The following is a 17007-nucleotide window of genomic DNA, read 5'->3' on the forward strand; positions in this document are numbered from 1 at the left end:
TGGTCTTAAAAGGGATGTTTTGTACAGAAAGTACAGGCTTTTCCAAGCACATGGGTCACCACAAGAACCAAAGCACAGGAGGTTGAAAAATGACTTCTGCTGCTGGAGATGATTATTCTTCTCTGGGATAAAATCTAAAAGTTTTACATCTTAGAATGGAATGCCCCATCCAAGGATGTCAACTTGCATCATTTATCATGGTGCATGCATATACTTGAGATTTGTGAAATTTTAGTGCTTGCGTACAAAATGAAAACCATGCAGCAACCATTAAGCAGCCCAGCTATGAATAAATCTTTTGCGCAAAATTTGCAGATAGTTACTTTAATAGCTCATTAAAAAGATTACATGGTCAAGGCATAGCACTAGATTAGCAATCCAGCAATTGCACTAGGGCACAGTAGCAATAAACATTTGAAAAGCCCGGAGCAGCTATTCACATCACCACTGAAAATTATAAGCCAGTACACTAGTCCTCTAATCAACATTTATTTGAAAAAGTGCTAGTTAACTGACAGCATTACATTTAAACAATGCACATCAGTTCAGAGTGCTAAGACATTCCAGCCTGATCAGGCTCCCATTTCTTTTCCTCGAAAGAAAAATACAATGCAGCACAATACAGGACTGATAATAAAACAAGGTCTTTCTGCAAGTAGGATCAAAAAACAGCCACTAAAACAGGTGATAGGATTGTCCAAAGCTCCCACAGAAGTTCCAGCATTCTTCCAATGGTGAAGCAGTGTGTTGAACCAAGGGTCACTTAAAGTTTGAGTGTCTCATTTACTAGTGCCAGAAAAAAAAGCCCTTGTTAATACTGCCAATCAGTTCAAACCATAACCCATACACATTTCAGGATAACATTCTATTTATTAAAACATTTATTAACCATGCACGTGAAGCCATGGGTACAGGTCATCAGCTCATGCTTTGGATTTACAGTGGCAGAGGATCAGGAGCAATTTACCAGCCTCCAACGGCTCGTGAAACTAAGCAAACTGCCAAATTAGCTTTATATTTGTAGGAGTGCTAGAACAGATGATTCAATTCAAAGTGCACTTGGAGCAGAACAAAATCAATCTTATACAGTTACAATGCTACAATACTGGCTTAAAGCAGTAGTGGGGGTATTGACATACAGCAAAATAAAAGTTCAATTGCAAACTGGTGAACCACAAGAAGTAAAGGGTGAAGAGTTACAGTTTAGGAAAGTCACCAAATTAGGTTTTATGTTGCATTCTTTTCCCCTCTCCACTTTTGAAGTAAAAAGCAACCACCATGTACCAGTATTTCATGTTTTCAACACTGGTGGATTGGAATCCCAAAAACAATGCTTCTGCTATATTGTGCATGATTAAGAACGAACTAGCTACGGATTGGGAAGATTTGAATGCATAATACTCAGATGAAAGGTCATGGTCTAAAATGAATGAAACACTAAATCAATACTTAAAAAAAAATAAAGGCACCACCCAGCTACATAAATACCTAGCAGTATTGAAACTTGGCAGCAAGTCAAGTAGAGGCTAAATTTCAAGTGTAATTGACTCACAGCAAGCTGCCAGTGGCTGTTTTTTGCTCCACTTTTGTGTGTCTTATCCTATACAACACCGAGTACAAAAACATCTTGGAATAAATTACACAAAATAAAATCCATTCTCTGTTAGAGATTTGTTTTCCTATTTGTTGAGTCACAAGAATAAAAACATATACCTCTAGTCTTCCCTTTGCATTAGTCAAGTCTGCCCAACATTCATACAAGTCACCTTGAGGGTCGGCAAGCCAAACAATGAAGTTATTTAGATTTAAAACAAAAACAGCTTGTAATCAGTCGCCAATGGAGCTAGTTTGAAGACCAGGTCTCATTTTTGTCTAATTTGAACAGCTTCAGCTGTCTTGGGGTTTACTTTCTGCATCCATACAAAAATGTGGGGCCATTTAAACATACAGCATAGCTTTTGAAGAACCAGTCAATAGCTATAGCAGGTGCAATAAGATATATCCAAGGCTAGGGAGAAAACATCCAAACCAGAAGGGGTTGAAATGATCAAGGTAACTTGCATTAGGCTATATGATCAAATTTAGTGTTTTATGGCTATGCAACAAGTGAATAGTTCATATTTTAAATAATTGCTATGGTGGAAATGCAAACAATACTATGCAACTTGGAAAAATACGTTGCATTAAGATATAAAAGCTCATCTCCTGTGATAGCGTTAACTTATGTACTACAGCTGGTTCTTTTCCTAAAATATTTGGCTTGCAATCCTCAGCTCCTTGTGTACTCTAGTTAACAATTTGTAATTCAAATGTGAAAGTTTTAAAATATTTACTGGTGCAAATAAAACAGACCCATCATTCACAAGCAATAGCTTATGAACAAGCTATTGCACATCCTTAACCCTCACTTGCAGTCAGTCAATAAGTCCATTATTATTTTGAATGGAGATTGTCTTTTGCCTACATGTTAAGGCCAAGCACATTTAAAACCTTGTATATAGAAAAAAGGGGAAAGCACCAGAGGCAAGATCCAGACTCTAAATCTAGGAAGGAAAAGCAACCAAGTTGGGACTAATGCAAAGAGGAAAGTGAAACTCAGCTACTATGGGGACAGGATGGGTGGTGGGGAAAGAAAATATATATATATTCCAGGTCAGGTGCTGCTCGAGTATTTCAATTTGTGTGCTTGGTTGTGCTGCATAACAGCCTCACCCAATAATGAGCTGTGAGAAGCTGGAGAGTGGACTGCATGATGACTCTCAAGGGAGGTAGGTTTTGAAAAAGTACATTTACTTAGGGAGGAATGGGGTGGAAAAAGTGGGTACTCAGGAGGTTGAAACACCATGTTCTTGATAAAAAAAACAAGTTAAAGGTGTCAGACATGGCCACCATGCATAAAGATAAGGGTGCAGAAAATTTATGAGCTGCAGTCATTGTCCACCAAAAGTGTGGACAAGTCCAGTGTTATTGAAAACAAAATTACAAGCTGCTTTGAACCATTATTCCCATCAAGACTACTGTGGTTTCAGTGATTCAAAGGTGGTCTCCTGTATGCTGTAGAATTGGACCCACAATCTAGATAGCGGTATGCTTCCAGAGAATTCTGCGATGGATGTCCCAAGTAGGAGCTTTTCACTGTGGTCCTGAAAAAGATAAGAGGGAATTCAAAACTGCAGATAAGTCACAAGTTGACTTGGTCACACACTAAGGAGTTACATTGATATTAGGAGTGACCACACAGTCCTTGGAGATGGAAGTCCCATCTTCATACTGGGGGCATTGTCCATTCTGTTGTATGGCACTACCATTGTGTCAAATAAGATAGATTCAGGAAAGATCTAGAAGTTCAAAACTGGGCATCCATGAAGCACTGTGGGCTCAGTAGAATTGTATTCAACCACAATCAGCAAGCTCATAGCCTCTCATTCTACCATTACCATCAAGGCAGGGCACCAACCCCGCTTCAATGAGGAGTGTGGATGAGCATAAACAGAAAATGCTAGAAATACTAGGAGGTCAGGCAGCATTTGTGGAAAGAGGAAGTTAGCATTTCAAATCAATTACTTTAGCAGAACATGCTGGGAGCAGCACTGTGCATGCCAAAAAAAGCTGCCAACCTTAAATGAAACTATTCAGGTGTACATGCTTGCTGATCAACAGATGTAGCACACTATAGACAAAGCTAAGCAACCTCTCAAACAACAGATCAGATCAAAGCTCTGCAGTCTTGATGTGAAAGGTGATATATAATTTAAACCATCAACATGAGGTGGCAGCTCCACAAAGCCCCATATTCAGAAGACAGCAGAGTGGCATGGAAGTTGGGCTCAATGGCCTGTTTCTGTGCTGTATATCCTATTTTTGCCTAGTAAGGCTGAAGCATTCTCAACCACTTCAGCCAGAAGTGCCAAGTGGATGATCCATCTCAGCCTCCGCCACCTGCCACCCGATATCCCAATCACACATGTCAGTCTTCAGCCAATTCAATCCACTCCACAAGCATTAAGAAATGACTGAGCACACTGGAAAAAACAAAGACTCTACAGATACTGAAACAGTCCGTGTCCATATTCAATAAGACCTGGACAATATCCAGGCTTGGGCTGATGAGTGGCAAGTAACACTCATGCCACAAGTGTCAGACAATGGCCATCGCCAACAAGAAATAATCTAACCATTGCCCCTTGACATTCAATGGCATTACCATCACTGAATCTCCCACCAGCAACACCCTGGGGGGGTTACCATTAACCAGGAACTGAACTGGGCCAGCCATATAAATACTGTGGCTACAAGAGCAGGTCAAAGGCTAGGAATCTTGCAGCGAGTAACTCACTTCCTGACTCCTCAAAGCCTGTCCATTATTTACAAGGCACAAGTCAGGAGTGTGATGGAATACTCTCCACGCCTGGATGAGTGCAGCTCCTATAACACTCAAGAAGCCTGACATCACCCAGTACAACACAGCCCTGCTTGATCAGCGTCACATACACCACCTTAAACATTCACCGACTCTCTCCACCACCTATAGTGGTAGCAGCGAGTACCATGCACAAGATGCACTGCAGAAACTGACCAAAGCGCCTTTGACAGCACCTTTCAAACCTGCAACCACTACCATCTAGAAGGTAGAGGGCAGCAGATGCATGGGAACACCCACCAATTGCAAGCTCCTCTCCATATATATGGAAATATATCGCTGTTCCTTCACTGTCACTGGGTCAAAACCCTGGAACTCTGGACTCCCTCCCTAATAGCACTGTGGGTGTACCTACACCACATGGACTGCAGCGGTTCAAAAAGGCAGCTCACCACCACCTTCAAGGGCAATTAGGGATGGCAATAAATCCTGGCCTAGCCAGCGACATCCACGTCCTGAGAAAGAATTAAATTTAAAACCAAAAAACAATGGGTCCCAGCAGCTCCATAGTACTGAAGGCTTGTACTGCAGAACTAGCCATGCCTCTTGGCAAGCTGTTCCAGTACAGCTACAACACTGGCATCTGCCCAGCAATGTGGGAAATTGTCCACGTTATATCCTGTCTACAAAAAGTGGGACAAATCCATTCTGGTCACTTACCACCCCAGTATACTCTTGATCAGCAGCAAGTGATGGAAGGTGTCAGAAGGTGCTATCAAGCAGCACTTGCTCAGCAATAACCTGCTCACTGATGTCCAGTTTGGGTTCCATCAGGACCCTTGCACCACACCCCCAACCACCCCACACGTTACCACCACCCGCCCCAAAAAAAATCCTGGGCGTGATCTTCAAGACTTGAGCAGACCCAGCAACAAATACTGTGGCTACAAGAGCACGTCAGAGACTAGGATTCCGGCAGTGAGTAACTCATCTCCTGACTCCCCAAAGCCTGTCCACCATCTACAAAGGCACAAGACGGAGGTGTGATGGAATACTTGCCACTTGCCTGCACAAGTGCAGCTCCAACACTTGTTGGCAACCCACCCACCCAATGCACAGTGGCAGCAGTGTATACCATCTGCAAGATAAACTGTAACACCTCAGCCAAACTTCCTTAACAGCAGCTCCCAAGCTTACTATCTCTACCACTTAGAACAAGGGCAGCAGGGCCAAGGGAACACCACCACTTCAAACTCACTACACCGACATGGGAAGAGATCGGCTGTTCCACTATCAGTGCTGCGTCAAGTCTGGAAATCCCCAGCCAACAGCATTGTGGGACTACCTCCTACATGCAGACTGAAGGGTTTTCAAGACTCACCATCCCACACGGGCAATAAATTTGAGTGTAACACCCACATCCCTCTAATCAAAAAAACGGATTAATTTACATAAGCATTTTATGGTGAGCCTAGTAAAATGTGTGCACATTAGGCATTCTCTTAACAGCTGGGAAAATTAAATGCAGTCATTTTAATATAAACCTTACAATTCATAATTCAAGACTTAAAAGAAACCAGGTATGGAATGCGCTCACAGTGCACAAAAACATTTACTCAATCATTTGGCAGTACAGAACTTGAGCATTGCAGAAAAAGATTTTTTGTCGAAACTTTGCGCCTTGCATTCATGAGGACAATTCGCAAGTAAATGCCAATGTCGGGGGAAACAACATGTTTATATTGTATGGAGAAGAGAGCGCCAAGTGGTTGGTAACTGGGCTCTGATTGATAGAGGTGTTGTCATGGAGAATACATCAGTTGATGGTGACTGGCAGTTAACTGCCGAGCCTTGTTTGAAATTTAAACCAGGCTACTAGACTCCGATTGCTCAAGACATTGCCCTGGGAAATGAACCAGTGAGTGGCTGTCACTTATTTTGTTTAGCTGAAACAGGCAGTGTGTACATGTTCTTTGTCTGCAAAGAACAGGGCCCTGTGTATTAATGTATGTAGTTTCCAGTACAGGCAAATGCACCACACTGTGAGCCCAACTGACAATCTTAAATTGGTTATCAGCGTAATTCTCAGCACACAGGCTTATTTAGCAAATGTTGTCCAATCGCAGAATCACATCTAATGTTGGACACTGTTTTGAGTTTTGCATGTATGGGCTAGTTGGGTATGGTACCTTGTCCCTTCTATAAGCAATAGGCATGTTTGATACAATCCATCAGTTTTTGGGATGTACAGCCTACGTACCTAGCATCACACCAGCACTGAAATTCATATACCACATCATTCCTCATTTGTGTGATAGGCAGAAAGTCTTTTTGGATTGACAGCAGCATTCTGTTAGTGGTAAATACCACTCGTGTTGCTACCGCATAGCAGCAGTGTGAAATGGTTAGCTTCATCTGTTGTTCAAATTTGAGATACTCTGCCCTTCCAGGGTGATCTGAGGTAGACTGGGCATTTTTCAGTGCCAAAAGTGACGGCATAAGTCTGTGTGATATACAGCGTGAAATGATCTGATCAGGGTGGCCATTATCCTGTAGGATGCCTTTGTGCCCCTATTTCAGCATCAAGCTTGCATGGTGAGCAAATGGCTCAGGCCCTATTTACAAGGTTGCTGATAAGGCCAATCTTATAGTGTGTGAAACTGCAAGACTCCCAACACATTTATTAACCAATGAAGACAGGCTTGCAGTAGAGAAACCCTAGCATTTCTCACCCAGTACGTCAGGGGAGGGGAGGTCATTTGACTGCTCCATTTCAAAAGGTGAATTTGCGCGCAGAATGGAGCCCATTAAGACGTGCAAGGAAATTGTTAAATGCAGCTGCAGATTTAAATATAGCAAACGTATCATTCAATACTGGAAACATGCGAGGGGTAGGAGTTTAGGTGTCATTTCATTGAAGACACGTTTCTCAGAGCCCAACAAAGAAGGGATACCATAGCAACACCATCTATTTGGGCATACATGGTGTCACTAAAGCTGAAAACTGTGCGAGTTGCCGAGTTCATAAGTTCAAATGATAGTGCTGTAGCACAAATATCTACGGCTTCCTTAAATGGAACATTGGTGAATAGGCTGAGCACATGGATACAGCATTGCTATTGATATGCAAGCAGTTTGGCAATGCAATTAACACCACGACTAAACATGTAACAAATCTCTCAGACCATGCACTCTCAAAAGCGAGGAGTTTGTTCTTGCGCATAGTTTCAATTTTGGTGTGCCTTCATCCTAGAATCAAACGGGAAGAGGTATTTGTCGAGTTCAAACTCCTCTACTCAACAATCCCACCACAAACCAGCATCCACTGAAGAAGCCGAATCCTTGAAAGCGTGCCCTGCATACTGTGGGATTCTGAACAACCAGATTTTCACCTGCAATGCAGGTGTCTTACAACATTGAGACCTTAAGATCAACCTGGACATGCACATCAGTAACCCTGACAAAAGGGACGGGACCATAGAAAAAATGTCATGGCACAGAAAGGAGCCAGTCGGCCCATTGTGTCTGCACCGGCCAAAAAAAACACTAGCTGCTCATTTAATCCCATGTTTCAGCACCTGGTCCATAGTTTTGCAGGTTACTGCACTCAAGGTGCAGAGAGGAACCTTTTAAATGGGTTGAGGGTTTCAGCCCCAACCACCAATTTAGGCAGTGAATCCCAGGCACCCACCACTCTCATGGAATAAAAAGGTAGGCAAGAAATTGGCTGAGTGGTGGGAAAGAGAAGTGATAACTGGTTGTTCTTCCAGACTGGAGGAAGGTTTGTAGTGGGGCTCCTCAGGGGTCAGCGTTGGGACGCTTGCTCTTCCTGGTATATATTAATGATCTAGACTGTGGTGTGCAGGGCATGATTTCAAAATTTGCAGATGAAACGAAGATTGGAAATGTTGTCAACTGTGATAGAGATAGTCTTGAACTTCAAAAGGACATAGATATGTTGGTGGATTGGGCAGACAAGTGACAGATGGAAAAGGACAATGCAGGTATAGATATCAGGGTGGAGGACTGTAAAATATTAGGAGGAAATTAACAGAGAGGAGAGGTACTTATGGGTTTAGCAGCCTTAAAAGTGGATAAATCCACAGGTCCAGATGAGATGTAACCCAGGCTGTTGAGGGAGGCAAGTAAGGAGATATTAGGGGCCCTGGCAGTAATTATCAAATCCTCTCTGGCCACAGGTGATGTGCCAGAGGACTGCTGGACTGCTAACATTGTCCCATTATTAAAAAAGGGACGAAGGGATAGACCAGGAAATTACAGGCCTGGCAATCTAAGCTCAATGGTGGGGAAGTTACTAGAAAGAATTGAGGGACAGAATATATCTGCACTTGGAGAGGCATGGACTAATCAGGGATAGTCAGCATGGATTTAAGGGAAGGTCATGTTTGACAAATTTGATCGAATTTTTTTAACCAGGGGTGTTGATGAGGGTAATGCATTTGATGTGGTCTACATGGACTTTAGCAAGGCTTTTGAGAGGTCCCTCATGGCAGACTGGTCAACAAACTAAGAGCCCATGGGATCCAAGGCAAAGTGGCAGGTTGGATCCAAAACTGGCTGAGAGGCAGAAAGCAGAGGGTGATGGTAGAGGGGTGTTTCTGTGTCTGGAAGTCTGTTTCCAGTGGGGTTCCGCAGGGCTCGGTGCTGGGGCCCTTGCTGTTTGTGGTGTGCATAAACGTAGGGGGGGTATGATCAAGAAGTTCGCAGATGACACGAAAATTGGTCGGGTGATAAATAGTGAGGAGGATAGCCATAAACTGCAGGAGGAGATCAATGGACTGGTCAGGTGGGCAGAGCAGTGGCAAATGGAATTCAACCTGGAAAAGTGTGAGGTAATGCACTTGGGGAGGGCTAACAAGGCAAGGGATTACACTATGAATGGTAGGACCCTGGAAAGTACTGAAGATCAGAGGGATCTTGGTGTGCATATCCACAGATCCCTGAAGGTAGCAGGGTACATAGATAAGGTAGTTAAGAAGGCATATGGGATACTTGTATTCTATGCCTTGGCTAATAGAGGCAAGAGCAGGCAAGTTACGATGGAACTGTATAAGATGCTGGTTAGGTCACAACTGGAGTTCTATTCTGGTGCAGTCCTGGTCACCACATTATGGTGAGGATGTGATTGCAGTGGAGAGGGTGCAGAGGAGATTTCCCAGGATGCTGCCTGGGCTGGAGGGTCTGAGCTATGAGGAAAGATTGGATAGGCTGGGGTTGTTTTCCTTGGAGCAGCGAAGGTTGAGAGGGGACCTGATAGAGGTGGATAAGATTATGAGGGGCATAGAGAGGGTGGATAGGAAGGCACTTTTTCCATTAGTAGAGGGGTCAATAATCAGGGGGCATAGATTTAAGGTAAGAGGTAGAAGGATAAGAGGGGAGCTGAGGAGAAATCTTTTCATCCAGAGGGTGGTGGGAGTCTGGAACTTGCTGCCTGAAAGGGTGGTCAAGCCTGAAACTCTCGTAACAATTTTGCATTTAGGTATTCACTTGTGTTGACGTAGCCTCCAGGGCCATGGGCCAAGCGCTGGAAAATGGGATTAGTGTCGTCAGATCTTTGTTGACTGGCACAGACACGATGGGCTGAATGGCCTCCTCCTGTCCAACATTCTATTAGCTTGCCCAATTACTTGCTGTACCTGCAGACGAGCCTTGTGACTCATGCACTAGGACACCCAGATCCCTCTGAATCTCAGAACTCTACAATCTCTCACCATTTAAATAATAAGCTTCTTTTTCATTCTTCCTGCCAAAATGGACAATTTCACATTTGCCCACATTATACTCCATTTGCCAGGTCTTTGCACACTCACTTTAACCTATTTATATCACTTTGTAGCCTTCTTACATCTTCACAATTTACTTTCCTACCTACCTCCAGCAAAATTTACCAACCATACCATCTGTCCCTTCATCCACGTCATTAATATAAATTGTAAACAGTTGAGGCTCCAGCACTGATCCCTGTGACACAGCACTTTTTTTCTATTCATCCATGGGACATGGGCATCACTGACTGGGCCAGCATTTATTGCCCACTCCTAATTGCCCAGGAGAAGGTGGTGGTGAGCTGCCTTCTTGAACCAATGCAGATCATTGGTGTAGGTACACCCACAGTACTGTTAGGGAGGGAGTTCCAGGATTTTGACCCAGCAACAGTGATATATTTCCAAGTCAGGATGGTGAGGCTTGGAGGGGAACTTCAAGTCAGTGATGTCCCCATCTATCTGCTGCACTTGTCCTTCTAGATGGTAGCGGTCGTGGGTTTGGAAGGTGCTGTCTAAGGAGCCTTGGTGAACTCCTGCAGTGCATCTTGTAGATGACACACACTGCTGCTACGGTGCATCAGTGGTGGAGGGAGTGAATGTTTGTGGATGAGTGCCAATCCAGCAGGCTGCATTGTCCTGGATGGTGTCAAGCTGAATGTTGTTGATGCTGCACTTACCCAGCCAAGTGGAGAGTATTCCATCACACTCCTGACTTGTGCCTTGTAGATGGCGGACTGGCTTTGGGGAGTCAGGTGGTGAGTTACTCGCTGCAGGATTCCAAGCCTCTGATCTGCTCTTGTAGCCACAGTATTTATTTGGCTAGTCCAGTTCAGTTTCCAGTTAATGGTAAGCCCCAGGATGTTTACAGTGGGGAATTCAGCAATGGTAATGCCATTGAAATGTCAAGGGGTGATGGTTAGATTCTCTCTTGTTGGAGATGGTCATTGCCTGGCACTTGTGGGGCATGAATGTCACTTGCCACTCATCAGCCCAAGCCTGGATATTGTCCAGGTCTCGCTGCATTTGGACATGGGCTGCTTCAGTATTGGAGAACTGCACAATGTTCAGCACCATTTGCTAACAATCAGCAAACATCCTCGCTTCTGAACTTATGATGGAAGGAAGGTCAGTAATGAAACAGCTGAAGATAGTTGGGTCTAGGACACAACTCGTTACATCCCAACAACCAGAAAGAGACCAGTTCATAGCTACCCTCTTTCCTGTTAGCTAGCCAATCTTCTATCCATGCCAATACGTTACCCCCTGCACCATGAAAATTTTATTTTCCACAGTAACCTTTGATGTGGCACCTTACCAAAAGGCCTTCTAGAAATCCAAGTACAGTACATCCACCAGATCCCTTTAACCACAGCACGTGACTCCTTCAAAGAACTCCAAACCTGATGGACAATTGCAGAGGCTGACACTCTTGGCCCCTGGATCTCCTTACCTGCCTCACTCACAGTTGCAGCCTCCTTTCCCTGGCCATCTTCCAAATCAGAAGACCCTATCTTAAGGGGTGCGACTGCCTCCTGGCACAACACATCCAGGTAACTCGCCCCCCTCCCTGACAGTGTCTGCAGCTCAGCCTCCAGCTCAATGATTTGAGCCAAAGCTCCTCAAAAGGGCAAACACTGCAGATGTGCTTGGCCTGGATCACACTGGCATCTGGGAGCTCCCACATGTCCTGCAATCTTTATGTGCTTTAATTACTTAGTATTCAATTATTTTATGTATTATAAATTTTTACCAATTTCTTGTACTATTTTGAACCTTAAGAATAGGACACTCACCAGATACTTATCAAACAGCTAGCTACTTCCTTTGTAGTAAAGAACCAAATCAAAAAAAATTACAAAAAAAAACCAAAGCATGGGTAGCTCCCTCCCCTCCTCACTAAACTCTCACTCTGTTGATGTCACAATGTTTGAATTTATATGTTTTGAAGCAAAGGAACTGAGCCCAGGTACAAGATAAGCCAGTTTCCTGAATAACTATTTCAGCTTCTACCCAATGGCAGCAGCTCTCTCCCTGTTTAGGCCCTTGGATCGGACTTAGAACTTAAACAGCACTTGCAGTTAAATGTTAAATCTATACAATTAGTATTTTTAGAAAGCAATTTAAGGTTTCCTCAACTCACCAATACACTTCCTGTTGAGGTGGCCTCAGAGGACACAGATTCAGAAATAATTAACAAAAGGAATAAATGTGATGGGAGGGCAATTTTTTTTTCACCAGAGGGTTGTTGGAGTCTGGAACCAACTCTAAGGAGGGTGGTGGAGCCAGGTTCAATCGAGGTATTCAAAAAGGGAATTGGATTGCTATCTGAAAAGAACATGCAAGATTACAGGAATAAGGCAGGGGAGTGGGACTAGGTAGAATGCTCTTTCAGAGAGCCAGTGCAGGTTCGATGGGCTGAATGGCCTCCTTCTGCACTGTAAAGATTCTGCAAATCTGTGAACCTGGACAATTGGAGAAAATGCATCAAGGTAAGCTATATTTACACCCAAGAGCAGTTTTAGGTAGGAGGATTCCGTGGCTTAATGTAGCAGGTTTTATTGGCTATGCTGCACACCTCAAACTTTGCTTCTGAACACTTACAAATTTTGCCATTAACTTGGACTTCTCAAAAGGCCACCAACAAGATCTGGCACTGGGCGAAACAAAAAGAGATGCTATTTTCTTTATTCTTTGTGGAATGGGGGAAAATCACTGGGTAGGCTGGTATTTATTACCCTTGAGAAAGTGGTGGTGGTGATCAGCTCTGAACTGCTGCAGTCTGTGGTGCAAGTACGCAATAGTGCTGTTAGGAAGGGAGCTCCAGGATCTTGAGTGTAATTTGGAAGGTGCTGTCCAAAGAGGCCTGGTGAATTGATATCCCACTAAAGCAACATCAATGGTCATCTACTTGGCCCCTAGACACTTTGTATAGCATTTGATGTGGGAGAGTGAAGTTTAAATCAAAGTAAAAGAGGGATGGCATAAAACAGATCAAGTACCTGGTTTACAGCTATGGAACAAGGGCATTTGGCAGTACTCCTGTCACAAGTGCTGGAATGCCTTTGACAGATCAGTATAGATAGAGCTTGTTGATTTATTTGTACTTTGGCATTCAACCATTTTGTAAAGAGATTGAAGTGAAATGCTGAGTAGCACACTGGAACATCAACTTCATATATAACCCCCAAAAGCAAGGAGAAGCCTATGGGTAGCACTAGTTACTCAAAAGTACTCCCTCATCTTTTGTGAAAAGATATATTCAAAGAAAGATTGCCTGGATGAGTGCAGTTCCAAAAACATTTAGAAGCTCAATAACAGCCAGGACAAAACAGCCCACTTGATCAGCACCCCATCACCACCTTAAATACTCACTCTCTCCACCACCAACCCACAGTGGCATACATACAAGATGGACTGCAGCCATCAAGGCTCCTTCAACAGCACCTTCCAAACCTATGACCTCTACCACCTAGGACAAAAGGCAGCAGATGCATCAGAACACCATCACCTGCAAGTCCCCCTCCAAGCCACACACCATCCTGACTTGGAAATATAATCACCGTTCCTTCACTGTCATTGGGTCAAAATCCTGGAACTCCCTAACAGCACTGTGGGTGTATCTGCAGCAGCTCATTATTACCTTGTCGAGGATAATTATGGATGAGCAACAAATGCCAGGAAGAGAAATTTCCAGTTAGTATACACAAATCAGCTCAGTTGCCACATTAATTTTATTAATTAGTGCACTGAAATTATTTGGCATGGAGGGGGTCTCTGAAGCAAGTGCTAACCAGACTGGTAGCTATTTGTACAGGCTGTCCAAATCAAAAGTACTGCTGGTTAAACCACTCTATGCTCAGACAGCACTGGACTTCACCTGAAGTAAGTTACATATTAAGTAAGAAACTATACACATCACACCAGCCAACAAAAAAGTGTAAATGAAGCACTTTTGTACTCTGTCTCATACATTTCTAGAAACACTGCATTTTAGAATTACTAGTACCAGGTAATCTGGAAACTTAACAGAACTCACTTTCAGACATGAAATCTGACCTGAGCAGATTCATCGTGTCACCTGAAAAGAAATGTTCTAATAAATGTCAGTTCCTTGGCTACTTTTGACCAACCATTCTAGAGTCTAAAATAAAAAAAAGCAGCAAAATGGGATTGAAGTATGACGAGTCCCTTTTATTGGGAAATATCAGATTTTAATTTTAAAATCTTAGAACAGAATTAATTTTAAATATGCCTTCAGAACATTTTTACCAAAAACATTCTGCACTTTTAAAAATAAAGTCTCTGTTCCAACCAGTGAAATACATTTTAAAAAGGACTTACTGCAAGAAGACAACAATATTGTGAACCTTGATTGATGGCATTGTGCAAAAGGTACTGTGGGGAAAAAAGAAACTGCTTTAGTCAACAAGTCAGAATAATGTCAAAAAGTCATCATTGCTTTTTCCTTTCAGCATGGTAACTGGAAGTAATGGAGAGAATAAAACATTAGTTACAGCAGCACAGCTCATCTAACAAGTTTTGATTTACAATTGAAGGTAGCTCAATGCCCTCATAAGTAAAAGTGATTAAGTACGCCAGTATTCATCTAGTCAAATTAACTTCAAGCACAAGAGTAATGCACTGAAATTAGAAAACTAGGAAATAGAAAAATTCAGGAGGATGGGCAAGTTAGAGTCAAAAAAATGAATGGCAGGAGTAGTTCAGAGAAAAAAAGTGTAGAATCTGGGAGGGAGGGGGGGGGGCGGAAAAGAGGAATGGGCAGGGAAAGTTGTGTTTTTCAAAATTCAGAACAGAATTGGAAAAGCGAAATTTGTTCTCACTGACCAGCAAAAATTAAAAGGGCACAGACTGAGAAGATTAACCAGAAAAATAAAGTTAGAATTCCTCCCATTTCCAATCAGGAAAAGACCAAAATACTACAGTAGTTAAAAAGAAGAAAATTGGATTAAGTAGTTGGGGGAAAAAGGGAATAAAAAAAATTTGAAGTGGGAATCAGAGTAGTTTTTTTTTTAAATATGTATAACATTGTTAATGGGTCTCTGTGGTCTAAGTGCTCAGGTCCCAAGAATGGCAACAACATGCATCATGCCATGATTTACATTATGACCTGCACCACACTGGCAGTGGGTTCACATACAATTAGACTATGGGCCTGCAATGATATAGTTGGGTGATCTTGGTAAATCGAGGCAGTGGAGCAAGAGAGAAAAATGTTTAAATTATACTTCTTCCCCCTCAAGGTGTACATCTAAAGTACCATCAGTAACCACTTTATCCCAACGATCTCCAAAACATTTATTTTCTTAATTAAAGTCCTATTTATTTGCACAAATTTAATTTTAGCAATACATCTACAGCATTAGACAGTGGCCAATTACCACCAACCTTACACCAAAGCACCCAGTCCCAAACTACAGGCACTTCAGATTTAATATTAGAAACTTGGAATTTCACACAAGCCAAGGGGAGAAAAATGAATGAATTTCATTTTCTTCAATAGTAAAGCATAATGTATTATGTATGGCAGACAAATTCTCACATCTCCATCATTCCACCCCACCCCCAGTGGCGTGCAGCAACAAGTGGAGTAGCTTAACAGATTTCATTTGAGAAATGTTAGAGCTACAAATGGCTTCAAGAAAAAAATTGAACCAGTTGATTTTTTTTTTAAAAAAAGAAACTTTTCATGGGATGTGAGCATCACCAACAAGACCAGCATTTGTTGCCCATCCCCAATTGCCCTCAAGGTGTTGAGCCACCTTCTTGAACCACTACAGTCCATGTGGTGTAGGTATACCCATAGTGCTGTCAGCAAAGGAGTTCCAGGATTTAGACCCAGCGACAGTGAAAGAATAGCGATATAGTTCAAGTCAGGATGGTGGGGGGCTTGGAGGGGAACTTGCAGGTGGTGGTGCTCCCATCTATCTGCTGCCCTTGTCCTACTAAGTGGTAGAGGTTACAGGTTTGAAAAGGTGCTAGCTGAGGCTTGATGAGTTGCTGCAGTGAATCTTGTATTTGTAGGCATCAAAGGCAGAAGGAGTGAATGTTTAAGGCAGTTGATGGGGTACTGATAAAGCTAGCTGCTTTGTCTTGCTGATGTCAAGCTTCCTTGAGCTGCACACATCTAGACAAGAGAGTGTTCCATCACACTTCTGACTTGTGATGATAGACAGGCTTGGGGTCAGCAGAGTTACTCACCACAGAATTCCTAGCTTTTGACCTGCACTTGTAGCCATGGTATTTAAAAGGTTAGTCTGGTTAAGTTATGGTCAATGATGTAGAGCAATGGGTTAATAAGACCATGATATTAATGATTCAATTGTGACATCAGTCGTCAGATGACCAAGTGGCTCCAAGAGAGACTATTCTGCCCCCAGTGTCTTGAATACTAGTGCTTACTCAGAGGTCTTTGTAAATAAATTGTTTGAAGTTTTTCATAGGGAAATAAAGCCTCAGGGTAATTAGGCCAAGGCAACATGGTAATAGTAAAGCCTCACTAAAGCTCAGCAACATCAAAACAAACATAAACCCCCAGGATGTAGTGCATTGTTCAAGCTGCATTTTTATTTCAATATGCAAATAACATTTTCAAACTAGAGCTATTAGAAGATGTTTTGTCATGTAATCATAGAACAGGCAATTTCAACTGCAGCACAAATTTACTGAATAAATAGTGATTAGCACACCATAATGCTGCTGGCATTTAGGACACCAAATTGTAGAAGAAAAACTTACTATACATATTCTAGAGGTCCACTAAATTCCATTCGAACAGTGTAGTTCACCTGAAAAAAGAGTCAGATACAATTAACTGCAATTTGAATGCTATTTGAAAAGCTG

At 42.6% G+C, this 17007-nt stretch overlaps 1 protein-coding gene across 1 annotated transcript in view; it reads right to left on the reverse strand.

Annotated features, from left to right (window-relative positions):
* Positions 1 to 308: 308 nt before the first annotated feature.
* tmem106c (transmembrane protein 106C) overlaps positions 309 to 17007 on the reverse strand; it is a 45101-nt gene continuing 28402 nt past the window's right edge. Inside the window, exons 5-7 of the mRNA XM_041180316.1 lie at positions 16903 to 16952; positions 14488 to 14541; positions 309 to 3143 (exon numbers count right to left, since the gene is read on the reverse strand). Coding sequence (XP_041036250.1) covers positions 3026 to 3143; positions 14488 to 14541; positions 16903 to 16952 — 222 coding nt within the window. The 3' untranslated portion in view covers positions 309 to 3025. The remainder of the gene's footprint in view (positions 3144 to 14487; positions 14542 to 16902; positions 16953 to 17007) is intronic.

The sequence above is a fragment of the Carcharodon carcharias genome, chromosome X, assembly GCF_017639515.1.
Source record: "Carcharodon carcharias isolate sCarCar2 chromosome X, sCarCar2.pri, whole genome shotgun sequence".
NCBI lineage: Eukaryota > Metazoa > Chordata > Chondrichthyes > Lamniformes > Lamnidae > Carcharodon > Carcharodon carcharias.